At 42.9% G+C, this 27,464-nt stretch overlaps 1 protein-coding gene across 3 annotated transcripts in view; it reads left to right on the forward strand.

Moving 5' to 3' along the window:
* The first annotated feature begins 7,648 nt into the window (after positions 1-7,648).
* The window catches only part of ABCG1 (ATP binding cassette subfamily G member 1), a 61,719-nt gene continuing 41,903 nt past the window's right edge, over positions 7,649-27,464 (forward strand). For 2 of the 3 annotated variants that reach the window (XR_007244287.1, XM_048493885.1), the window contains exons 1-2: positions 7,649-7,788; positions 11,581-11,824. Coding sequence is in view for 2 of the 3 variants with exons in the window: in XM_048493885.1 (XP_048349842.1) it covers positions 7,747-7,788; positions 11,581-11,824 (286 nt within the window). In the remaining variant the exon portion in view is untranslated. Of the gene's footprint in view, positions 7,789-8,324; positions 8,461-11,580; positions 11,825-27,464 lie in introns of those variants that run through there. The other variant, XM_048493886.1, reaches the window with a different exon arrangement.

Genomic DNA, 27,464 nt, shown 5'->3' on the forward strand with positions numbered 1-27,464 from the left:
GAAGCTGTGCGGAATGGCAAAATCCACTTGCAAACAGTTGTGAAAGTGGTTTGAAAACGCATTATTTTGCGTGTGCGGAAGGGGCCACTGTTCCAGGGGAAAGAAAATCATCTTTCTAGTATAATTTTATCTCACTCTTCCTCCAAAATGCTTAGGATGCGTTACATAATTCTTTATTCCCTATTTTACCTTCACAACAACCCTTGAGGTAAGTTGGCCAAGCGAATGTGACCTTTCCATGGTCACTCAGTAAGCTTCACAGCAGAGTAGGTATTTGAACCTGCGACTTCCAGACCCTAGTCCAGTCTACCCCATACTGAAAGGCTTCAGACACTACAGAATTCATTGATTAGACATAGCGGATTAAGTCTGAGATTACTCCCCCGATCACTTTCTTATAGCTTGTAGGTGGGAGCTAGATTGTGCCTTACTTCCTTGCCCACACGACACAGCTGACATGTCTTTGACATCACCAGTCATCCACCCTGCACTGTAACATTCACATAGATGTGCATTGAGTTCCATTCTGTACAGTTAATTTCCCAAATAATTTTCAGAAATGACTATGAAATCTGAGTTTATAAGTGGGATTTCACATGTGTAAGCCCTGTATATCCTAGTGGAATTTCATCTCTTACAATTATTTTTTCTTCTGACTCCATCTTTGAGTTCATATGGCAGATGCAGGGATAGAAAGCAGGAACTCCTGATGTTGTTTAGCTATTACAGCTAGTTTTCCCCCCAAGTTCAAAATACAGGAAATAAAGAACTGTGATGATGGCTGGGATGTTCAAAGAGGCTAGAATGCACAAACTTGGGAGGGCTAGTGTCCTGAACTTGTACAGGTTTCACCTATAGGCTATGTGAGTATGCCTTCTCATGGATAAGCACTATGGGTACTTCCACGTTAGCTCTTTAGTGTGCAATTGCCATTATTTGTTCACCCAGTTTGAATTCAGGGGCAGTCTGAATTATTCTGGGGCCTTGGACAACAGTCCAGAATCAGCCTGCAAAATCACAGCTCTCTGTGGAGGCCACCCCCTAGTTGGGGCCAGTCCAGCCCCAAACAAGAGGCAGACTCCACAGCTGCCATGAGCAGGGGGGTGCAAACAACCATCACTGCAGCAAGTGGATGGCCTAAGCCCTGAATGCAGTGTGCATGAGCTGATGCTGCTTCTGCAAACACACTTGTACACCCACTGAGTGGAGAAGCAGCCATTGCCATGAATGTGCTGGCTCATGAGACAAAGGAGCCACCTTAGCGAATGTTTGGGCAGAGGACCCACCAGTAAAGATATGAGGGAGGGTGGAGCAGCCAGCCCCTCACCCACAAGCTTGTAGTCCAGCTTTTCAGAAGCCTGCTTGTCTTTTTTCCCCACCTTTGTCCGGAGGACACAGTGGGGTTGGCAAGGGGCATGGGTCATTTCTAGGACCATTTCTGCCCTGGCCATTGAGGAGACTGCCCAATCAGGCTTTAGGGTGCATAAAACTGCCATGGCCAGTTGCTCACTGCATTTGCAGAGAGACCAGCAGTGGTGGGGTTACAGCAGTGAGGTATTCAGGGATAGTAGCTGTTTCCTGTGAAGAGTCTTAACCTGAGCAGCTGCTCCAGTGTCCACCAACTAAGGCTGCCCTTTAGAATTGCCAGCTCTGTGTTGGGGGAAATACCTGGAGATTTGGGAGGGGTGGAACTTGAGGAAGGCAGTGTTTGAGGAGGGAAGGGACTTCAATAAGGTATAATACCATAAATCCACATTCCAAAGTGGCCATTTTTTCCCCAGATGAACTAATTTTTGTCACCTAGAAATCAGTTGTAATGGCAGGACATCTCCAGCCACCTCCTGGATGTTGACAACCCTGGATTTAATGCTCAATTGAGAGAAAAATAATGGGTAAACTGTTGCATTAAGGTGTGCCTGTGTGGTTTTCCAGTCTTTTATGGGCAGTGAAAAGCATTATTTAACCACTACAATCACCATCATCTACCTCCCCAAGGGAACACAAATGGAAATTAACATCTGCTTGGATCCCACCTAGATCTCCATGGATGTAAGAATTTTCTCCATGGATGTAAGGGATGTAAGGCATGGATGTAAGGCATGGATCTCCATGGATGTAAGGCAATTTTCACCGATCCTGCCTCCTGCAGGGGAACAAATTCCTGCTTGAATCTATTTTTGTGCTATCTTGTCCCCTGGGACCAGCACTTTTGGGGAAATTTTAGACTGCTGTGATCAGCACAAAGTTTTGTGCCCAGGAAAATCTAGGCAGGATCCATCACACTGACTTATGAGTCCTCCCCCACACCCCACCCATGCAACAAGAGAAAACTAATTAGGCTGAACACACACAAAAAAAGAAACGGAACATTACAGGAAGAAGCAGAGCCATTGCTACATACAACTTATTCATGAGTAGACGTGGTGGAATTTTGCCCATAGAGACAGATTCTTTTCTGTATTAGGAGTCATGTAGAACCAAAAAAGTTGTAATGTGGAACCACTTTGATTCTTTTTAATCAGTGATGAAAGTGCCATTTCCAGGTGTAAGACATGTGGACTGTGGTTTACAGTCAAGCGCTGCTTCCTAAAGTGTGAATAGGGCAATAGGGCGGTATAAAAATCTAATTAATAAAAATAAATAAATAAATAAAATGTTCTCTGTTCTGCAGAGATCATCCATTGAAAATACAAAACGTATTTTGTCCTCTGTATTTGTGTGGTCACTTTCTTTAAGGCACCTAATAAATACTGTCTGCTGTGGCACACAGAATCAGAGGTACTATGAAGCTCGCAAGCTGTGGCTTTCTGGCTGATGAGCTACACTCATGAATTCTGTTTACAGTTGAAACCAGAGATAAATTTGGGTCACTGTTCTTCTGCAGAAAGTCTGTTCTTACCAAAATGTGTTTGGAAAGCAGTACTGTGAAGCAAGTGCCACAAGATGGCACTACCAGCAACTATTTTAAGTAGAACTGCACAAGCAGTCTCAAGTGAACTAGTGCATAGGATTTGTTGGCCAGAACATATGAACACACAGTAGCAGAATTGCTCTAACACAGTGAAACATTGCTTGTTTTTTTAAGTTAATTATCAAGTACCTGTAGCCTAAATTAATAATGGGGTTTTTAATTCATAAAAAGAGCACCATCTAAGTAGCATAAATATTTATCATGCTTTATAGAGGAATATATTGGTATCTCTTTTGGTCAGTTTTTTTTTGCAGTATGCCATCATGTTAGGCCATTAGAAATGTACTGGTATCATGTGTGCAACAGGGTTACCAACTTCAAGGTGGGGCCTGGAGTTTTCTTGGAATTACAACTGATCTCCAGTTTACAGAGAGCAGTTTCCCTGGAGGAAACTGCAGCCAGTATACCATGGAATATTGGAGAAACAGAAGTCCTGCAGTGACATCCCTGCTATTCTCCCTCCCTTCCCCAAAATCAACTGTCCTATAACACTGCCCCCAAATCTCTAGGAATTTCTCATGGCAGAATTGGCAACTCTGAACTTAGGCTGCAACAATAAAGGCCATAGGTAACATAAGAAAGGAACAGATAAATTCGCAAGGGAAGTGAAAGAACTGGAAAGTGGGAAGGAGACCCTGTTAAGTCTTTAATGTGCACAAGAAGTAGTTCAAATCCTTGTAAACTGCTCTAAATCAGAACACTTCTAGAGGAACACTTCTGGAGGCAGATACCATGCAACAATTTACAAACACTGACCACTGAGATATATAAATGGCGATGCATCATATGTTTTCCTACTGTAGTATTCTATATAACCTGTATTTTTAAGCCACACAATAAATAATAAATGTTGCTAGGATGATGGGTTGCCATGTCCAGACCCTTCTCCCAAACACTTGCATATAAATAAACACTTGCATTTACTGCCCTGGCCCCTGCCTGGTGGAACGCTCTTCCTCCAGCGTGTGCAGGCAGCAGTTAGAGTTCCTCTTGGGGACCTCGGAGAGTTCACTTGCAGGAGCCTGCACCACTAACTGTTAATAGTTCCACTGTGGCTTTTGGAGGCGGCGGCATGGAGGCCCGCCCCTCTTTTGTTGCCTGCGCACTGGCTATATATCTGACCATCTGCCTACCCCCTCCCGCCCAGGGTTTGTCCACTGGGGTTTGATCACAGACGCCTTTTATTATCATTCATTTTTTGTAGGTTACTGCTGCTATAGTTTTAATAGTTTTAAGGTTTTGTATTGTTTTAATTGGGGCTATTCGATTTGTTTTATTGTCTTGTTATTTGCTGTTGTACACCGCCCTAAGCCCTTCGGGGGTAGGGCGGTTTATCAAATCGAATAAATAAACAAACAAACAAACAAACAAGCAAGCAAGCAAGCAAGCAAACAAACAAACAAATAAATGTGATATTGAAAGGGTCCCCAAGCATTTGGAGCCTGTGTACACATTTGGAATTCTGAGTTCTGAGAGAACTGTGACGGGCCTAAGGTTACTCAGCAGGCTTCCTGTAGAGGAGTAGGAAAACTAATCTGATTCCACAGGTAAGTCCACCTCTCTTAACTACTATACCACTTTTGGATTGGTGATAAATTTTAACATGGATTTCCTAAAACAGCATCTAGTGAGATAGATGCTGCAAGGACTTGTTGGTGTATGTTTATGCTCCCTAACTACCTATGTAACATCAGTCTTTATTTTTTTTAAGTTAACCTGGCCTGTTCAATTAGATTTTTTTTGTCATTTCTTTTTTATCAGTCAAGAAATGAACTGTTTTTCATTGGTTTTTGAATGTGCACCTTGACTCACAGCTATAATGAGTTCAGTGGGCAAAAATAAGGTTTTAGTAGGACAGTTCCATCTTCTGTGTCTTTATGATGCATGAAAACATTGGAACAAAATATTCTCCATTCTTGAATATCATATAGCACAGACTGACTATTGTGGGTTAAGTTTCAAAAATTGCTTACTTTTTATTGTAATAATATTGAAGAAAAAGTTTCCAATGCTGAAAAAAAAGCTTCCAAATTATAATCAGGAATTATAAAAAATAAAATTAATAATACATGTATTTATTTATTTTATGTAAAAGACCTGGTTGAATGTTATACCAACATATAAACACACAGCCCCATTCTGCATGGGCCCAAAACAGCAGTGTAAGGATAGCAAAAACATCATTTTGGAGGAGAACTTCGCACAGCCACTGCTGCTGAAATGAAGCTGCAATGTCCTATTTTCCCCAAAATTGTGTATTTTCAAAAACAATGTTCTGCAATTGCTGCTGAGCGAATGGCCGGGAAGGAGGCATTTCTGCTCTGGCTGTGCTTCTGGATTTTTTTTTATTCCCGACTCACTTCTGTGTAGCCCGGGGTGGGGAACCTTTAACACTCAAAGAGCCATTTGGACCCGTTTTCCACGGGAAAAGAAAACCCTTGGAGCCGCAAATAATTTTTGACATTTAAAATAAAGATAACACTATATATATAGGGTTTTTTTTAACCTTTTACTCTGCTCATTCTGAGAAGCGCATGGATGCGCCCGCCCTGCTGCCTGCCAGGCGAGCAAGGATGAAGCCGGCGGCTCGGTCTTGCCAGCCGCCGGGAAAACACCCACCCCGCTCCAATGGGGCAGGCGAGAGGGGAAGTCCATGGTGTGGCCCAGCTGACCGTGGGCAGTTGGTGCGCCCACCCTGCTGCCTGCAGGGCGGGCAAGGATGGGGCCGGCGGCTCGGCTTGTGGAGCCACAGTGCAAGGGCAGAAGAGCCGCATGCGGCTCTGAAGCCGCAGGTTCCCTACCCCTGGTGTAGCCTCACAGGCGCACAGGGTCATATTGGGGTATCATGGGATGTCAACATGGCTGTGGGGGGTTCATGAGTGCATTCCTGCGTAGCTATGCAGAAATGGGTGACCAACAAAAAAAATACACCACGCCTCCCTGCGAAGGCCCATGGCCCAGTCTATTCACGTGCTGTTCCTACTGATACAGCCCAAAATCGCATTGGCCTTCTTGTCCGCCACATCACACTGCTGACTCAATGAACTCACATGCTAATGGGTGGATACCACTCAACACATGTAAATCTAACTTGCTAAGTGCTCCCTTTACCTGTTACAGACAATGGTTCTTCCCCCATCCTGGATACTCCAACAGGTATATATACTCCACTTGCTTTCTTAACATCAGATCCTCTGAAGATGCCAGCCACAGATGCAGGCAAAACGTCAGGAGAGAATGCTGCTAGAACACGGCCATACAGCCCGGAAATCACACAGCACCCCAGTGATTCCGGCCGTGAAAGCCTTTAACTTATCAGAAAATTTCCTGGTGGGCTTCTGCCCTGGTGGGCTTCTGCCCTGGACCATGGCACAAAGAGCAAAGTGGTTCCTGTGGTGAGATCTGGGTGGGCCACAGGAGCAATGGCAGTGAGCATTGTTGGCCCCTCAGGAGAGTTGATACCTGTTGCCATCAGCACTGCATCCTGGGTCTGTGCCAAGGGGACCCTGCAGGTCAGTCAGCGCTGCTGATGCTACTTGGCTCAGCTTGTTGAAGGGCCGTTTTAACATCCCAGCACACTGCTGAACATTTACTTCTGGGCAGCCTACTTGTAAGCACAATCTCTAGGGAATTCAGTCCTGAGAGAGAAAAATGTAAGAAGGTATTCTCTGCTGTTTCTGATACTATCTGGAACAATCATTTAAGAATAATTTTAATTTCAGAGGTCAGATCAGCAAGCCATGTGGCCCAACAAGAAATTTCAGCCTGATTCTTCCTCCCAGTGTTGTACTGTACTGGGCAAATTGAATACTTCCCTTCCACACACACCAGAATTTAGACCAATTTCAAAACAAATGAATAGGTATACTCATACAGAGTCCAGAGAGACAGCAACTGCTGCTGCAAATCAAAACACACCAAGTGTCTTCTGTCATCTTAACAACATATTTAATTCTACTATGGGATATACACTGGAGCCCAACTACTTTAAATACATTAGATACAGCCTCATCTGACAGATATAACTATACCTAGCGTTGGAGAATACATATATTTTTTACAGACAGAAGGAGTAACATAAATACATCCATCAAAGAATGAATGCAACAATCTCCACAGGAAAGCATACAAAGCTTAATTTGACTCTGGATTATTTACCGACACTGAAATCCAGAACCAAATTTCGGTGCCATTGCCAATTCTTGGCGGGACATAAAGTGACAGGCGCGTTTCTACACCCGCTGGCTCCTCATCGAGAAAGCACAACCCGAAATGCCTATCTAGGACTGGGAGAAGCAGTTCAGGGGACATGATGTTCAGGCAGCCTGTGAATCCCCGCACTTGTGGGGTTCGCGCGCTCTGCGCTTTGGCCCTACTCCAGAAGCCAGCCTCCCTTCGCTTCCCTGGGACCTGCTCTCTGCCCGCCCCCGCCTTTCCGGGACAAGTGTGGTGTCTGCACCACGCCAATCCTATCGAGGGCCGGAGGAAAACAAGAGCACGTTTACCTGGAAGAGTCAGGCCCCGCCCCTACGGATTCTCAGCCAATCGAAGGCGGGGGAGAGCCGTGGGAGAGCCTGTGGGATGCCGCGTTGGAGCAGCCTGTGTAAACACCCCGGCATGGCTCCGCCTCCTCTTTTTTGGGACCTGCTCCTGGCGCGCTTTGACCTAGCTGCTGTCCGGGCTGCTGCAAGATCCCCTCCCCCCCGGGCGCACCGTCCCCCCCTCATTGTGCTTCGCTTTTCTCCTGCCCTGCGAGCAGCCTCTGGGGCACATCCATGGCATGTCTGATGGCAGCTTTCTCAGGGGGAGCCGCTTTGGTAAGTGGATGCTCCTTTCCCGAGGTGTGAACAGGCAGCATCCTGCAGTCCGGAGGCGCGCGGCGAATCTGCACAATAACTGGGACAGGCTCTCGCCTGCCTCGGAGAGCTTTTCTGTTTTGAATGGCTCGGGGAGGGGGCGTGAGAAATAAAAGGAGTGCGTTTCTTTTTGGAAAGGACACCCTCCTCCCCCTCCCCGCCGAGCAAGGGTTGTTTTTTTTTAACCTTTTGAGCGCATCTGATTCTTGCCAAATTTCCGTCGGGGTCTTTGACTCTGGTGACTGTTCTACCTTATATTAAAAGAAGGGGGGCAGAGAGACGCCCCCATCCGGACACATGCAACCAAGCCCCGCTGTTGGCTTCATTGCCGCCCCGCCAGCGCTCGGGAAGGTGCTTAAAAGCGGCAGAGATAATACCGGGGAGGAGGTCAAAGCGATGAGTTAATGCAGTCCCGCGAGAGCGGAGGGCGCTTTCTCCAAAAGTGACCTCGACCGAGCCGCCCCGAGTAGAGCCGGGGGCTGCCTCTTAAGCTGAGCGTTGCTGGGATGGCTCAGGCTCCTCGTTGAAGTGCGGGCGGGTTTGTCTTCAGTGAATGAGAAGGACCAAGAGATCGGTAGTTTTATTTTGCATGAATTTAGACACCTTCGGCTCATCAGCGCGTAAATTGCTTTGGTAAGGAAATATCGCTCGCCGTTTGTTCCATGTCTTGCATTGTGAATGGCTGTGGTTTTAAATTATTATTATTAACCTTTGTTTTAAACCTGGTATTTTTTCCTATGTATCTCTCCCCCACCCCCCCCACCCCATACCCATTAACAAATGTTCATTTCTGGGTTTTGAACTCCTCCAAAGTTGTAGTTGACTGTGACATATATTGGTATTTTACCAGTATTGGATGGGTAGAATTGCAGGGTTTGCTTTGGTTTTGGGGAAATTTTTTTTGTCATTTACATCATCCTGGATTTGAAGTCAGCTGCACATAGCAGGTTTGACCGAAAGTTACCTCTGCTTTCAGCTCATGAGAAAGAGGGGGGGAGGGGGATTAGATGGTTTTCTGAGCATGCTCAGTCTCTCACAACTGCATCCTATGGCTTGAAAAGAGATTTACTAAGGCACAGATAACATTTCCAGTTTATTATATAATGGATTTGGTATAAACCTGGTAGAAGCATTGTTTGTTTATTTAAGCACATTTCTAAGTTGAAGAACACAGATATTTCACAATAGTTTAGTTTTGAAGGGTAATATGTTTGTTGTTCAGCCTGCTACTGTATATCACAAAACAATATAATCATGAAAAGTGGAACTGGGATAAACACCCCACTGGAAACTAGACACAGTAGTCCAGTGGAGGGGATTGGTTGTATGAACTGGAATTTAGAATGTGTCTACTGCAGCATCAGTTCAGATGCATTACTCTAAAAAGTATTGCAAATGTCCACAATTATAAAATTTGAAATGTGCTGTTTTAGTCAGAGAGATCTGTTCCACCTAAGAAAGAATATTTGATTTTCTATGTTCCTCCTGGCATCCCAAAATAATAACACTCTTGACTAGTTGACTTTTTGAATTATCTTGGGGTAAGATCCTTCTGAACAGCAAATGAGATTTGGTTGCACTCCAAACACAATCCAGGAGTCCTTTGCAGTGTGTGATGGTGGGGGAGAGTTGCCCCCGGAAAAGGTCTGTAGACAAGTGCAACACCTAAGTCATTACAGAATCCTCCTGTTCATCATCTGGCATAATGAAATGATTGTCCAGGTTTGTTTAACATCTTGACCAACTTGCATTTCTCCCCTCACCCCCAGCTATCCAGCAACTCATAAAATCTAACCAAAATTAAGATGTGAGTTCAGAGGATGTCTGCACCTGAGTTAATATCGCATTACATTTTTAGAAGTAATCATGAGTAACCCTGTACATTAAGGATTCATATGCTCAGTATTTTAAAAACAGATATTTTGATACTGCACAGTCTTAAGTATTCTGAAGCTATGGCATGCAAACCTTTGAACAACTCTACAAAACACCTCACTTTAAAAATAAATGATTGGTGAATTTCACATTTGCCTTTCTTTCTACATTACTGTGTTTAAATTTCATTAGTATTGTCAAAAATTTGAAGCAACTGATATTTCTTGTTGGATATATAATCAGCCTGGACATGAACAAACAACTTGCTGTGGTAGCATGAGCTGGTCTCCAGTTCTTAAGTTGTGAACATGGGACAGATCCAACCGGCTTTTCCACTCATGGCAAGGATAGGAGCAGATCCCCTTTGACAACTAAACAACTGTGCTGAAAATCTGGCTGGAGGAAGGAGGGGAATTAAATGCCATGAGTGAAAAACCTGGCTGGATTCAGTGCACTTGGTTTATTACTAAAATAATCAAGTATTGTCTTGAACATAAACATATATGGACCTACCGTATCAAATCAGATCACTGATCAATACAGTACTATCAATTCTGATTGGCAATGGTACCCCAAGATCTCAGGAGATGTCTTTCTCAGCACTTCTCCCAGTGTCCCATTTAAGCAGAGATTCAAAACAATTTAACCTGAAATCTTCAGCAAGTTCTACCATTAGGCTATGACCCACATTGTAAGGCAGTATGCATTAAGCCTGCATTAAAGATTCAATGCTGTAGGGTGGATAAGGATCTACAATGACACTTCCTACTTATGGTAAACATATTTTTTCCTTTATCTTTCACTGTTGCTAAAATCTGCCACCAGCAGCAGCCATTGCTGTACTTTGGACAGTGGTAAGGTGTTCCTTGTTTGCCCATTACTTTTGGGGAGAAACACTTCACAAATATGGAAAATTGGCCTAGCCTTAGGTTGCTGGCTGCTTTCTAGAGATGCCAGCCTCAAGGTTGGACCTGGGACTCCCCTGGAATTACATCTCATCTCCAGACTTTAGATATCAGTTCTCCTGGAGAAAATGCTGTTTTGGAGGATGGTGTTTATGGCTTTGTACTCCCCTGAGGTCTCTGTCCTCCCCAGGCTCCATCCCTAAATCTTCAGGAGTTTCCCAACCTGCATCTGGCAGCCTTACTCCCCATTTCCCATTGGTGGCCAGTGGAAACCTACTGCTTTCTGATGACATGAAGCTACCTTAGTATCTCTACTTAGACAAGTATAGTTACTTAGGCCCCTTCTGCACATGCAGAATAATGCACTTTCAGTCCACTTTCACAATTATTTGCAAGTAGATGTTGCTATTTCGCACAGTAAAATCCAGCTGCAAAGTGCATTGCAAGTGCATTATTTTGCATGTGAGGAAGGGGCCTTAGATTAGCTACACAGCCCCTTGAAACAGAAAGCATGGCTCTGGTCAGCTGGTGTAGGCTTCAGATTGTGGGCTGCTTTCTGATTGCACAAAGCTGCCTCAGATCATTGGTCTATTAGGGTTAGTATTGTCTGCTCTGATTGGCTCTCCTGGGTCTTAGATGGAGGTTTCACTTCACACATTATCTGATTTTTTAAAAAATCTGGATATGGCCTGGCCCTCATCAGCTAGACTCTGCCTCAAGTTAGTTATTATTACATTTATTACAAATATGATTTATTATTTGCCATAGCATTCAGTCTTCTTTCTGGGATAACCATATGTGATCTGCAGCCAATTATAGAATTCACCAAGCCACTTGCTGTGAATATTTGTGTTTGCTCTCTCTCTCTCTCTCTCTCTCTCTCTCTCTCTCACTCACTCACTCACTCACTCACTCACTCACTCACTCACTCACTCACTCACAGATATATTTGTGTTTCCCCTTTGTGTTCCAGAATGCCAGCAATTCTTCATCTGCTATGCCTGAGCCAAAGTCTGTATGTGTTTCAGTAGATGAGGTGGTCTCCAATGGCACAGATGCACAAGATGTCCATTTACTAAACTGCCACTTGAAAAAGTTTGACAATGCTTTGACAGAAGCCCATCGTTTCTCCTACCTGCCCAGGAGACCAGCTGTGAACATTGAATTTAAAGAACTCTCATACTCTGTCCAGGAAGGATCATGGTGGAGAAAGAAGGGTAAGAAAACAAAAACTTTACAGATGAATAGTTTCTTCTTGTAGCCAGTGTCTTCTAAGTAAAGGAAGGAAGGTGTATATCAGATTCCCAGCAGCAACTGCTTCTGCAGAAAAAATTACCCTAGAGAAAAAATGGAACTCTTGAGGCCAGTGTCGCATGTTTTAATGGAGTAATTATATTTCCACATGGGACTGTCTCCCTTTTTAACAGACTGGTGTGGCTGTATGTTTCTGATTGAGTGGTTCATTCATCCTAATTAATACTGATATGCAATACTTTTTACTTGGCTTGCCTGTTTTAGATGTGCATGTGCCAATACTTAAAATTCTGTTTCTGAACCATCAGTTCTGCTTTCTGGAAGAAGGATTCAGGCAATCACTGTAAGTTTCTTGTAGGACTGTTTTCTCTCTTTGTGTACATGGTTAGTTAACTTTGACACTTCCATAACTAAGTGTAAATTGTCATGAACAGTTCAGTGCTAGACTTTAGAATTTCAACAGATGAAAAGAAAAATAGACTGTTGTGCACAATTCTGCAGTGTATGTACATTCCTGTATATGATGAAAGTAGATGGGAACGTGTCATCCTCATAGTCAGTCTTGGACTTCCAGTTGTCGTGAATACCAGTGTTGCATTCAAGAATGTATGAGTCAAAACCGAAATATCTTAATTCTAAGTCATTTCTGAGAGAGAAACACATGAAAAGAAGGCATTCACATAGAACTTTGTTAGCTTAGAATTTTGAAAAAATTATGTTCCAAAGTGTGTGAACCAAATCTGAAATATTTTGAGCAAAAAAGATAATACTATGTAATATGGTCTCAACATTTTCATTCTGTGGTAAGAATGGAGCAGATTTCTTTGTTCATGAGACTTCTCACATGAAGTACACCAACAATAATTTAAGATAGTTCTTGAATTTAGGGGTAAATCATCTTCTTATTAACAGCTGTATTTTTAACTGTACAAATCCAAAGGAGAATTCATTTGACTTTGTCCTCTTTCCTTGCGAAATTTTGGCACTTATAAAAACAAATTGCTGAATGCACTGTACTGAAATCGAAATTGGATTGGTGGTACTATACCACATATTTATGTAATATGGAAATATATAATGAATCAATAGCCAACTTCTCAACTGTTTAGAAAACTAACGGAAGACCAACTTCCCAGGAAAAAGTAATACCAACAGAAGAACCGAGGCCCCAGGAACCATTAATAAAAATGATAAGTTTACTTGTTTCTGCCTCAGATTAAGGAGAGAGGGAGGGAGAGCTGTGATCCCAAGTCAGTGCAGGGAGATTCTTCAAATGAAGGAGTTTCTTCAAATGATATACACAGTGCTCCCCAACATTATATAGAATGGGAAAACAGCATTTGTTCATACTAAACTCTACATGCTCATCAGAACCCCTTCACTGGAGTGGAGATTTGATTATTAAATTTTAATTATTTTTTAAAAAATAAATCGCAAAGTCTCGGTATATAGTTGCTTTCTCAGTCACTGGGCTGTTAGTAAATATGACTTCTTTTAATGCCTAACAACAAATAGAACTGGCCCAGCCAAAGGATGCTTACATAGATGACTAGCATGAAGAGAAATAACTGCAAATGGTATATATATATATATGTAACCACTTGATAAACTAGTCAACATTCTTCTCCTGAGTGGTGGGGAAAATGGGAATTCTTGTCAATTCCCATTCATTGCAATTGGAGATTATGTAGGAGAATGTCCCAGTAGAACATGTAGTTCCACCTCTTCACCAATAGAAGACCTTAAGCTCTATACAAAGCAACTTATTCAGACGTCAAAGGCCTGGACATTAACTATGCTCAGTTGGATCCAAAGTCTTCAGATCTGATCCTGAGCATGTTATACAGTGCCAGTATGGAACCAGTTGCCCTTCCTTTAATCAAAGGTTTTCAGGAAATAGCTGAGGGTGTATGGCTAAGCTTCTGGCTAAGCTTCCACCAAAAAAGTGGAGCATTTGTGGAAATTAAACTGGAAAGGTCACAATTCCTCTTCCACCACCCCATACCCAATTTGAGGGTCACTGAGGTACTCCCCTCATGTTTCAGGTCTGGAGCCCATTCTTCCCCCATGGATAAGGAGAGGAAATTAGACATCTTAGGGGAAAAGTATATTATTCTGGTATTCTTTTATCCAATTTCACTGCTATGATGGGATGTTATCAAATGGCTGTTTGCTTTGTAATGGGGATTTTCCCATGGTTTTCTGTTTACACAAGAGATTGGGCTGGAGTACTTACACAGTTCTCCAGTCCACTCAGCAGACACAAGCTGGCTCATAACAACTGTGTTCATTTGCACAGAAGACACCTCTTACAACCATCAGCATTAGCCACCAGAGATCTAGAAACTGAAACCAAGAGCTCCACCTAGTAGGACCAGACTAATTCACACAGATAATAGGGCGGGGGGGGGGGGGGCAGAGTCTTTTATTCTGTTCATACATACACAATAAATGTACCACCTTAGTAGAGGCCCTTTTGCCTACACGCTTTAATTTTTAAAGAGTCCTTTTTTCTTATCTAAATTAATCCTGCCAGTCAAATGGGGGCAAAAAATCTAAATCCCGCATGCCTTGTTTTTGTGCAAACTTCCCCTGTCCCGTGCTTCAGCATTAGACTGAGCCTTGCTCCCAACCAGCAGACATGGACAAGCAAAGCCCTTCTGATTATTTGGAAATGGTGGCCAGAAGAGTGGTCAGAAGAGCAGGAAAAGCTGCTGTTGGGTGAGCTGGTGAAAGCAGGAACAAAACCTGGATAAAGAATAACGCTTCCCGTTTAGCTGTTTTGCTTTATGGGAAAAAGCGAAGCAACAGGAAAGTTCACATTTTGCCACCATTTGTAAACCACACAGCTCCTTTTCTCTGCCCTGCAGTGGCTATGGAAAAGGCAAAAAAAAATGCTGGCTGTGAGGCAGAATGTAAGTGCATAAATGACCAGTGTGTTGCTTCCTTACAAGAGGCCAAAAAGACTTTGGGCAAGGTCTTGTTTGCTGAGAGATGCAGGCTGAGTAAACAGCAGTTAATCACTGTGAGACATATGGCTGACGGTGCTAGCCGGGCCATGACATGTGGAGTGGTCTTAAGAAGACATGCTTGGCTGAGGGCTTCATCCTTACCCCTGACACAAAGGCTAGAGTTGAAGACCTTCCTATCTAGGGCAAAAATCTCTTTGGTGAGGAGACTGATGCTGTACTTGATAGGATTAGAAAAAGTAGATTTACTACAAAATTGTTGGGTGTTACCTGCCAGAGGACTGGGGTTTTTAAACAGAGATACTTCTCTCATTACTTACACTAGTATTGTTTTAATAAACCTTTCACTATCAGCAGCCCCCCCCCCCCCCAGGAGTTCAAATCCCAACATGTTCCTCAGCAACAAGGGAGAGATTCCCAGTATAGTCAAAAGGGGAGACAGGGAGGTCAGCCCCCCAGGCATCTGCCACCCAAGGGAAAGCAGGTAGCAGGGCATTGAATATTATTTTGTTGACAGGTTGTCACTGTCCCACCCAAGACCACTGTGTTCTTTCAATAATAAAGTTTGGTTACCATTTGCATTTGAACCTGTCCTTCCCTGCTTCTTTCCACTTTCTCCTTCCAAGTTTTCGTCACCTTTGCTAGCAGCCAAGGTTCCTGTGCAAGGTTGAACTACATTTTTAGACATACACTTTAAAAATTTATGTATTCATCTAAAAAGAGCCATGTGTGGAATCTGAGTTTAGCAAAACTGAATGCTCTGTAGAATACTTGGGACACAATCTGTAAGGATGTTAGCTACTCAAGTTCCTCTGAAATGTGAATCTGTACTTTTGCCAAAATCGCATAGTCTTTTAAAGTATTCCTGGTGTTTGTCACCCAGTATCATTGCTCCCTCTTGGTATATCAATCTGCATAATGCTGTTTCATGTGATTGAAACATTCTTCTTATAATCTTTTTAGGATATTGAAAAGGACAGATATTTTACCAAAAAAATTTATTTTTAATTGTTCAAATAAAACTTCCATGTTCTTGGAACACAAATTTTGAACAACTGTTAAATCATAACTTTCAAAAATCAAACTTTGAGATTATACCATCACAAAAAAATTAGATTCCTTCTTTTTAACCAAACAACTTCAAAATTGAAGTGTGCATTTAAAAATAGATGAGGAAAGTAGCTTTCACATGGTTGTTGAATGACAAAACCTGGTTTAAATGTACTACATTTCTGTCATTTTTTGAGGTACTGTTACAGATCCATTCTGACACTTTCATTTAAACAAGAATTCATTTCATTGTGTGTTGGTTCTTGCATGCTTCCATACCCTGCACCATTTAAAGATGCAAGTGATTAAAAATAGGATTTGATCTAAATTATTTGCTAATCCTAGTTAGAGGAGTCAGAAAAAGCCTGTCCTTATCGTAGCAGGTGCATTGCAGTGGAGGTGCTGCATCAGCCAGCTCTCTCTTATGCTCGCTTGGTTACTATCGGTCAATGAACGATAGTAACCTCAGTATGTGATGCTGAAGCAGGGAGGATGCAGATGCTGATTGGCTGCACTGTGACTACTGTTGCTAAGATGAGAAAGGGAAAGAATGTAGAACTGTAAGGACCAAAATCACACATATATATTCCTATTCTGCAAATCACAAAGATTGCACTGCTTACATTCAAGCTGAAGCCTGCATTTTTAATATTATAAATGGATTATTATTTTGGCTGTTCAAATCATTTCTTGCATTTCAGAAAACAAGAGAAAATCAGAACTATAAGCTTACTTTGGGGTTATTATTGTATCTTTAAAATAACATTTTCTTAATTGTAGCTGCTTAATTTTGGATTTTCCCTTATCTTTTTTTTTACTTAAACAACATAGCTTAAAATAATTATTGCTAAAAAAAAAGTGGCAAACAGTGTTTTAGCATCTGACCTGTGCAAACAAGATTCTCTGAACTGGTAGCTTAATTGGGATATGATGTCAGTCCTCCCAAACTAGGCTGTTTTATGAATGTGTGTATGAGTGTGTATAGAGTGTCCTCATCAAGTCACAGTTTACTTATGGGGATCCCAACAGGGGGGTTTCAAGGCAAGGGAGAAGCAGTGGTGGTTTGCCTTCCTTCACAGTTTCCCTTCCAAGTACTGTTTGGATTCTGATATCTGACAAGATCAGATTCTAACTATGCCATCTTCCCTCTGCTGTTTATATAAGTGGGATCACCCTGATCAAGTTGCTGTCCAGCTTTTGGTGCTGATAAGTATAACAATATAAGTAGGAGCATACCAAGAAAGATCATTTGGCAATTTTTTTTCCACTATGTGAATAGAAAGGGATAAAATCCCACAGAAAATGAGTCTGGTGAATGGGCCAGTTGATCTGTCCTAAAACTTGTTCAGTTGTTTGGGCTAGCATCATTGTATGTCATATTTTCCACTGAAATCAATAACATCTGTTTTCTTTAATAGCACACCTGCTCCAGTGTTCAGTATTTTCTTGTCTATCTTTTGAAACTACACGTGGTTTACTTCCTCTTTACTGTGAATGTGTGTAAGACAAGTCTTTAAAAACCTAGCAATATTTATTTTGTTTTATGTAGCCTATGTTTTATTATACATGTAGCCTATGTTTTATTATATAAAAGACTACTTTATCAGACACATTGGGTTCTAGTCCATGAAGGCTTAAAATGAAAGACGGCTCACTCCTTTCTGAACCTGCTGGACCATTTCAGTGATCTCCTGAGGCCCTGCATCTGGTGCCCCTACCTACCTTGTGAGGTTAGGTGGGTGGCAACCTGGGAGATGGCCTTCTTGGTCATGGCTCCAAAAATCTGGAACTCTCCCCAGGGAGTTATATCTTTGCCCTTCTGTTATCTTCCAGCAGTGGGTGAAGAATTTTTGTTTGTAATTCCCTCCATGAATCCTCCTTCCTAATCAATCTTTCAACTGCTATTTTTATGTGTTGCATAAACTCTTTAGAAATTATTTTAATTATGTGTATTGGGGGGGTTGGTTTAATGGTTTTAAATGTGATTTTACCATGTATGTTTTAAGTTGTTATCTGCCTTGGTGGCCCTTATAAGGGTGGGAAGGCAAGATACAAATTTTGTAAGTAAATAAAGTCATATAGGAACTTGCCCAGATGTAGAGATTGTTGTCAGAGTCATGTTCTGTGTGCCCTTTTTTTTTAAAAAAATGAGATTTATGGTAGTTGGATAGGGCTTTCTCTGTGGTGATGCCTTACCTGGTGAATTCCTTCCATTTATCTCTTTTTTTGGTTTCTATTCAGTTTAGCTGCAGCTGGTAGATGATTTTTTTAAAAAACCCTGCAGATCTATAGCGATAATTAGTGTTATTTATTGGTTGTATTGCCTTCAATGTTAACTGTTATTTAAAATCTTTTCCTTAACTTCTGTTTTGTTTTACGGTTGTCAGTTTTAACATTGTTAGCTTTTATTGTAGTTATAGTTTTACTAGTTTTATTCTATTTTGGATCTTTTTTGTCAGCCACCTCTTGAATATCTGCCAATCCAGTTGCCTCTCCTTAATGTGAACTTCAAAAAAGAAATCTAGAGATTAATAGGTAGATAAATAATAAAGTCTGCTGGTGTTGTGCTGAATTTGTCAAGAACCAAGCCTGTGGGTCAGGGATGAGCTTCCAATGTTTTCCTATAGTTCATCTTGCAAGAAGATTGGGTCTCATCCCTGCAGTAGGACTGATCTTTTACCTAACTCTGAAACCCTGTTTAGCATCTTCTCATTATCTCACTTCTTGCTGGAGTAGACACTTGATAGCAGTGTCTTTTGTAGGCCTAGTCAGAGGCATAGCAAGGGAAGAAAGTGCCCAGTGCACTGGTGCTTCCTCCACCCCAGAACACCCCCGCCCCCACAGGGGACGCACCAGTGCGTCGCACCTCCCGCCTCTGGGTCTAGTCCATTGGAATGGCTTACTAGAGTGGGTTCGGAGGGTGCCTTGCCTTCACTCCGCTTTAAAGAGCACACATAAAAGGATATTATTTCAGAAGGCATTCACTGGTGCTAAACTGTTCTGGGATATCTGGCTGTGTGTTTTTATATTGTTGATGGATTGTTAACTTTTTAATGTGTTTGCACCTTCTTGCTTTGCTAGCAGCTCTGAGTCTAAAGAAATAAGGAAGGCAAATACATATATGGATATGTTAGCAAAAATGTTGCTGCTGATAGCTTATACTATACTGGACTGGAGAATCCTGACAGGAACTAGTGCAAATATCTTTTTACATGCACTCGCAAATACAGATAAAAAGTTGAACAAGCTGCTTTCCAGTTCCAGTGTCTCATTATCACTTACAGCTTTTCTTGCTATCTGCAAAATGACCTCATCAGGAGAAAAAAATGATACTCCACCAGGCACTTCAGTCTGTGTAAAAGATGATGGAGTCAAGACCTTTTTTTTAAAAAAAAAAGTCTGGTAGACTACGTAATGACTAAAATTAGTAAATCTTTTCTTCAGATCCAGGTGTAAATTATAGGCTTTATCAGCATTTCCCCCCTCGTGGTGACAGTGATAGAACAATGCTGTATATTCCACTTAACAGATCTGGACATTTCTTCATTTTCTGAGTGCAAAGGAGACCTAGACTACTTTGACCCTCTTACTTCCTAGGATTCCCAACTTTGGCTTAGGAAATTCATGGAGATTTGGAGATGGTAACTGGCAGAGTAGAATTTGGGAAGAGGAGGAAGTTCAGCAGGGAGGTAATGCCATAGAACTGATCTCTGTAGTCTGCTGATCAGTAGTATTTCCAGGAAAACCTCAGTCCTCATTTGAAGGTTAGTAACCCAATTCCTTATTGCCTATTTGTCTTTCTATTGTCCCTCCTTCTGCATGGACCTCAGGGAGAATGCATGATTCTCCTTCCTTCCATGATGTCTTCAAAACAAACCTGTGACCTAGGGCTGAAAAAGAATGATTATCTCAGGGTTGCCCTCAGGGCTTGAGCTTTCTCCACTCATAGTCCAACATTCAAACAACTACACCACGTTGTTTAGCACGAAGATGCGAAGGAAGCCTGAGTGTAAGAATGCACCCAGGAAATAACTACCCTGAAGAGAGCCCTGAATCCTACCTTGATTGGGAATGGGCAGGATATAAATCCAATAAAATGTCCCTCCCACTGACTTCTAATGAGCTAGCTCCACCCTTTTCCTTAGTCCCCAGTGAGGTAGCTCTAAAACAATCTGTAGCTCTGGAAAGTCTTCCACACCATCATGCTGAGTTCTGAGCCACCAGGAGACATTCTAGAGCTACTTATGGCCCCATTCAGTGGATGGGTGGCGGCTGAATCGGCTGCTGGAAGTGATGTGGGTTTCTGCTGATGAAAATGCCCTCACCAGGGCACTTACCCTGGTGGAGAGCCAAAACTTCCAGTACGTGGCTGCCACTGGCCTTCCCAGTGCTGGGACTCGGCACAGGATGCTGTTCCAGTGTCCCAGCGGACCTGCCACGGGTTCAGTGGGGGCAGTCTGGGATTGTGGCCGGGGAAGGAGGCTATATTAGTCATCTTCCTCCTGGCCATTTGTTAGTATATGCTGGCAGCAAGGAAGCTGGACTTACGTGACCCTTTTGAGTCAGCCCCATTCGAGTCAGCCCCATAGAGGCTTCCCAATGGCAGGGAGGCTGTTTTGTTGCCTCCCCATGCTGCCGGAAAGCCTCTCTTGGGGGGAGGCCCACCTTGCCACTTGGATAGGACTATTTAACTCCCCTTTAGTTTAAGACTAGTGCAGAAACAGCTGCCTTCTAAACCACAAAGCTGACAGACTGCCTACACAGTGAGCTAGCAATGGCTTTACATAGTGGTGGTGATTGCTGTGCTCACTTTTGACTTGTCTTGTCCATGTCTCACCTAGAATCTTTGAACGAATCTTTTTTCTGAAACCAGAAGCAAAATGCATGGAGACTTTATTTGATCACAAACATTACATTATGGTATAATGTGTCAACGATAGAAAGAATGACAATATGTTGGAGATTCGGATTACGGTTCCCAAACTATCATGGTATTTACTTATCACTCTATCACTTTCCACTGAAATTCAACAGTTCTGTCTAGCGGCTTTCTTGTTGAGAAGCATATATTGCTAACCAAATAGAAGTGCTTTTTTAAAAAAAACCACACACCTTACTACTTTCTTTTTAAAAAAAACCATGGTAAAATATTATATATGGCATGATGAATGACTTGCAAAGAAAATGCCCCTGGACTCACAGAAAATATTAAAATTGTGAATCATGCAAAAATTATCTCACAATATTTTCCCTTACTTGAGAGAGAACAAATGAGCAGCTGGTAGTGTTTTTGACCAAAACGCACTATTTATGACTATAGTTCCTCAAACCTGTCAGTAGGAGGCTAACACCATGGAATACAGCACACACTGAGTCAGTTGCCTGAAGTCTGATGGGAGCAGGGTTATTATTGTTCACTGACCCATTTAAGAGGCTCTTTTTGCACATCTTCAAGGCAGGCTACTTATATCCAAACAGAATCTGGCTTTATGCTTTTCACATGATATTAGTCTGCTCCCCAAAGTCAGGCCCTCACAATGTCCTGTAGAAAAGACTTAGACGTTTCATTTTAGCCGTTTAAGTGTAATGAAGAACTATATCCGTACTGGAGAGTTCTTTACAATGAAATGGTTTGTGCAGAAGTTCAACTTTTCCAGTTCTTTACATCTAGGATGAATGATCTTTGGAGTTGGTACATTTTTATTATAATGGAGATGAATGTGTTAGATCCAGTAAACTGTGACTAGGACAAGCTTATAGAAAAGATTTGTTCCCTTTACTCCCTGCATCATCTGGAAAGCTTCTGCTGATTGAAAGATCTTTGGGGAGAGAGAGAAATATAGACCAGGGGAGCTCTAGCAAGTAAGGAGAATTGCCAGAAATTGCTCCGCCTCTCCTTTTTATGCACTCTTGTTGCATTGTGGAAGATCTTGCTCATGAGGGGAAGGGATTGATCACTGAAGATTTATCCTTGATGTTCAGTTCCCTACATTGTAACCCAGTCTACGGGGAGCACCTCAGGACCATGGCTTCAGAAGATGCAGGGGTGACAGAGGGAAAGGAGCAAGGGCAGACTTCTGTTCTGTGACCTTTTTCTATTTTTGACTTTAAGAACCTGGGCTTTATTTAAAATATTTTCCAAAGCCACTAATAAATCTTTGCGTATAAAATCACATAAGCCATCATTTGTGAAGTGTAATTTCAATAGGTTACTTGGTTTAAAATTATTCCACTGGATTCCTGTGTGTGGGGGGGGGGGGGTTGGGGGGGTTGGAATGCACCAGGAATATGAGTGTCTAATTTCAGAGAATATTGGAGTCTTTATATAATATAAATCTGGGTTACTAACTTTTGCAATGGGGTAGAAATAGGCAATACCCTTTAGTTTATATAAGCTTGATGGAACAGACACACATTAAAATGGCTTGGTGTCTATACTGGTGGTTAAAATTTAAAAAAGACAAAGAGGAAAAAATGCAAGACTTATTTGAAAATGACCAAATAGAACTTCTGAAGATGCTTCTGAAAATTATGGTGAACATGAAAGCTGAAGTCATATTCAAGTGGCAAAAAGGAAAAGCAAGGTTTTACATGATCGTCTATTTTCTGTCTTGTGTTGATTCTGAATGTCAGTGAGATCACCCATATACTTATGCTTTGCAATTTTTTTCTAGAATAAGAATTTCCTATGTGTAAAGTGCGTACAGTATTTAAGTGCACAAATGAATAGCAAGTTTGCAGCAAAAGACACAAAATGGAGTAGGTCACACCATCTGTTCAACTTTGCAGCCACAAATACTCAAGTGTTTGGGGTCTAGCAGCCTAGTGGACTGTCACATCTCATTAGTACCTCTAAAGAAAAGCATTATTCAGTTATTAAATGTATACAATGAGCAGGCTGTTTTTCAGGAAGAAGGCCTCAGCTTCAAAAAGAGCCATGCATTTTATTTAGTTAAGCCTTTGTTCTGCTGAAGAATACAGTGCAATCTGTCCTGTCTAATAGCTGAAATTTAACATTTATTCCATGGCTCCTATCTTTCCACATTCTACTCAGATGAACAGTTATGGACTGCATTTTTCATGCACGCATTCTTACCTGCCTGATTCATACAGACAAAGGCCATATGGTGCCAAAATCTTAATTAAAGGATCAGTGCTGGTAATCTGATTTCCCAACTCTTAAAGGTAATCATACTATTTTGTGGAAATACTGAGACACATGTGTACATTAATGTATAACTTAAGGGTTTATCCCAAGTGTAATCTGATAGATTCTAACTCAGGGGCAGGGAACCTGCGGCTCGAGAGCCGCATGCGGCTCTTCTGCCCTTGCACTGCGGCTCCACGAGCCGAGCCGCTGGCTTCATCCTTGCCTGCCCTGCAGGCAGCAGGGCGGGCACACCAATTGCCCGTGGCCGGCTGGCCAGTGCCGTGGGTTTCCCCTCTTGCCCGCCTTGTTCGAGCGGGGCGGGCGCTTTCCCGGCGGCCGGCAAGGCTGAACCGCTGGCCCCATCCTTCCCCGCCCTGCAGGCAGCAGGGCGGGTGCATCCATGCACTTCTCAGAATGAGTGGAGTAAAAGGTAAAAAAAACCCAATATATACAGTGTTATCTTTATTATTTGCGGCTCCAAGTGTTTTCTTTTCCCGTGGAAAACGGGTCCAAATGGCTCTTTGAGTGTTAAAGGTTCCCTACCCCTGTTATAACTCATGTAGGATTTCAGATTTAAGGGGGAACTTTCCTACAAGGCACTTCCTTTGATGTGTACATACCTCATGTCTGATTCCTTGAGTGGGAAGAAGACTTGGCCAGGAAGAGCAGAGTGACCTGCTGGTGTTGATTTTGGAGGGCTTTTCTCAAGGCCACAGCTTTTTAAACAGTGTATTTTAACAGGGGTTATCTCTTTTTCTCCTTGTAAGGCTCTTTGAGTGTTAAGGCTGCTGTTAAGGCTGCTGTTAACACTCTTTGAGTGTTAAGGCTGCTGAATCTGGAAGGTGGGGCTTAACAGGGGTTAACAGAGTTCATCTCTTGTTCCTCTTTGTCCTGAGAGGTGGGGCTTTTGTCCTGAGAGGTGGGGCTTTAGTTCAGTCTCTGGAACCAGCAGAGAGGAGTAGCAGCAGTGGGAAGAAGACTTGGCCAGGAAGAGTAGAGTGACCTGCTGGTGTTCATTTTGGAGGGCTTTTCTCAAAGCCACAGCTTTTTAAACAGTGTATTTTAACAGGGGTTATCTCTTTTTCTCCTTGTAAGGCTCCTGTGAGCTAAGGCTGCTGAATCTGGAAGGTGGGGCTTAACAGGGGTTAACAGAGTTCATCTCTTGTTCCTCTTTGTCCTGAGAGGTGGGGCTTTTGTCCTGAGAGGTGGGGCTTTAGTTCAGTCTCTGGAACCAGCAGAGAGGAGTAGCAGCAGTGGGAAGAAGACTTGGCCAGGAAGAGCAGAGTGACCTGCTGGTGATCATTTTGGAGGGCTTTTCTCAAGGCCACAGCTTTTAAAACAGTGTATTTTAACAGGTGTTATCTCTTTTTCTCCTTGTAAGGCTCCTGTGAGCTAAGGCTGCTGAATCTGGAAGGTGGGGCTTAACAGGGGTTAACAGAGTTCATCTTTTTAATTTAATTTTTTTGTTTTTTAAATTAATAAGGACATATTTGACAGATAGTACGTGCAGATAGCTCCAGGGGGGCAGTGACTAAAAGCTTAATATTTAAATATCTAAACAAATCAGATATGAAGGCAGAAAGCCAGCAGGGGGGGGGGGATGGGGAGCTTTCCAGTGTTTTGCACTGAGTGTCACATGTATGACTATCTGCCACTTCAGGACAGAAGTTAAGTGGGTGTGCCCTCGCTGCAATGTCAGGCTCTCCTGGCACTCAAAGGAGCGTGTGGCGTTCTCACTTGAAGCCAAGGTGGCAGCTTGAACCTGGAGAAGCTGAAAGAGGCAGGCAGAGGAGTGACGAGGCGAGGCTTTCAGGGACTTAACTTTAGCCAGGTCCCACTCCCAAGGTGACATCTCTTCAGATGTCATGGAGAATGAAAGGTCTTGAGGGGCCGGAGGGTGCCAGTCTGAGGTGGGGGAAGATGCTCCTTGGAGAGTGGGATCCCTTCCTTAACTGGTGATCAGCTATCCTCTCGCTTGCTGAGGATACCCCTCAGGGGAGGTGGGGGGGCTCCCTTTGTAGTGGAGTGATTCGATCATTAGGAAATGTAGAGAGTTGGGATTGTGAGAGTCGTGATGACCGCATGGTGGTGACTTGCCTGCCTGGTGCAAAAGGTTGCAGATGTCACGCTTACGTCTAGATAGGCTTTTAGACAGTGCTGGGAGTGCAGGAGTCAGCAGTTGGCGGGTCCCACATTGGCACCAACGACATTGCAGGAAATGTAGCCGGGAGGTTCCTGGAAAGCTAAATTTAGGCTGCTGCTAGGAAACAGGTTGAAGTCCAGGACCTCCAAGGTGGCATTCTCCAGAAATGCTACCCGTTCCACTTGTGCAGCAGGAGGCTGAGCTAGGCAAGCGGAGAATACAGGGTCTCAATGGAAGTGGATGAGAAGGTGGTGTGTAAGGCAGAGAGGGTTTCAGATTTGTCAGGAACTGGGGAACCTTTGGGACAAGGCAGGCCTGTACAAACAGAGACGAGCTTCATCTTAACCAAAGAGGAACCAGGCTGCTGGCGCTCAACATTAAAAAAGGTGGCAGGAACAGCTTTTAAACTGATCACTTTCAGGGGAAAAGCCGACAGGAGCTACAGGAGGTGACCGGTTGAATACAGTATCTCTGGGGATGCAGACAGAGAGGGAGGTTTTCTAAATCCAACCACATACAAGCAAGGAACATAGCATTTATTGCATGTGACAAGGGATAGGTGTCTGCAAAAGACTTGAGGGTAAAGCACATAAATCCCAGGTTAAGGACAGGGGAGACAGGGTATACAGGTGTCATATGCTAATAGTAGAAGCGATGCGACCTAAAATGGGGGAGCTAGAGTGCAGAGAGTTGAAGGAGGACTTGGATAAAGTGGGCATTACAGAGACAGGGTGGAATGAGGGAGGGAGCCAGTGGGATGCTGTTCTGCAGGCTACAGAGCTCTATAGGAAGGATAGGACAGAAGAGCATTGGGGGTGGAGTTGCCCTTTACATCAAAAGAGAGCATAGTATCACATAAAATAGACAATGCAAGAGGGAGCTGGTTCCCCTACAGAATCACCTGTGGATATCAATGATACCAGGTGTGAAGAGACAGTTTAATATTAGGAATATATTATGCGTCCCCCTGACCAAAGTGCACAAGAGGATTCTGAGATGGAAAAAAGAAATTAGAGAGGCCAACAAAAACAAAAAAATGTAGTGGTAATGGGTGATTTTAACTATCCTTATAGAAGCTGGAAAAAATGCATGTTCAGGTCATAGTAAGGAGAGAGCATTCCCTGTGGATATGCTAAAATGACTTCAATGGCTTAGAGCAGATGGTTGTGGAACCAACCAGGGGAGAGGTGATCCTAGATCTAATTCATATGTGGGACCCAGGACCTGGTGCAGGAAGTCAGTGTTGTTGAGCGATAGGGAACAGCGACCACAATGCTGTCCAGATTCAGTATCTCAGCATCGCGAACAAGTGGCAACTTGCACTAATGTAGTTACATTAAGCCTTCAGAAAGGGCAATTTCTCAAAGATGAGGGGGGATAGTCTTGCTTGAAGGAAGCTGAAAGGGAAACTCAAAGAGAGTCAAAACTGTCCAGGATGCTTGGGGGTTATTTAAAAACACAGTAATAAAAGCTCAGCTGGAATGTGTTCCACAGGTTAGAAAAGGCAGCACCCAGTCCAAAAGAAAGCCACCATGGTTATCAAGAGAGGTTGAGGAAATTATCAGAAAAAGAGAAAATGTCTTTTAGAAATGGAAGTCCAGTTTGACTGATGATGAATATGAGAGGGAACGGAAAGGGTGGCAAAAGATAAGCTAGTTAGCTGTAAGGGGAGGCAAAAAAAAAAAAGGATTATGAGAGGCACGCATGGCTTTCACGAACATCAAGACCAGCAACAAACAGTTCTTCAAGAAATTACATCAAAAGCAGGAAGCCAGCAAAGAGGGAAGCGGTAGGCCCGTTAGATGACAAAAGGGAACAAAAGGGTGTGCTAAAAAGATGGCAGGAGATTGCAGAGAAGCTGAAGGAATTCTTTGCATCTGTCTTGACCCAAGAGGTGGGGAACATTCCTGCACCTGAACCAAGCGTCTCAGGAAGGCGAATCCGAGGAATTAGCGAAGATAGTGGTAGACAAGGAAGAAGTTCTGGCAGCCATTGATAAACTAAATGTTACCAAATCCCCTGGCCCAGATTGCATTCACCCAAGAGTTCTTAAAGAGCTCAAGCATGAAAGTGCTGATCTTCTCACTTTAATATGCAACTTATCCCTGAAATCAGGCTCCATCCCTGAAGACTGGAAGATGGCCAATGTCACTCCAATTTGTAAGAAAGGATCTGCAAGGGGGACCGAGGAAATTACAGGCCAGTCAGTTTGACAGCATCTGTTCCTGGTAAATTAGTAGAATCTATCATAAAAGATAAAATTATAAAAAACATGTAGAAAAGCAAGACCT

Source organism: Sphaerodactylus townsendi, linkage group LG04, assembly GCF_021028975.2.
Source record: "Sphaerodactylus townsendi isolate TG3544 linkage group LG04, MPM_Stown_v2.3, whole genome shotgun sequence".
In the NCBI taxonomy this organism is placed as follows: domain Eukaryota; kingdom Metazoa; phylum Chordata; class Lepidosauria; order Squamata; family Sphaerodactylidae; genus Sphaerodactylus; species Sphaerodactylus townsendi.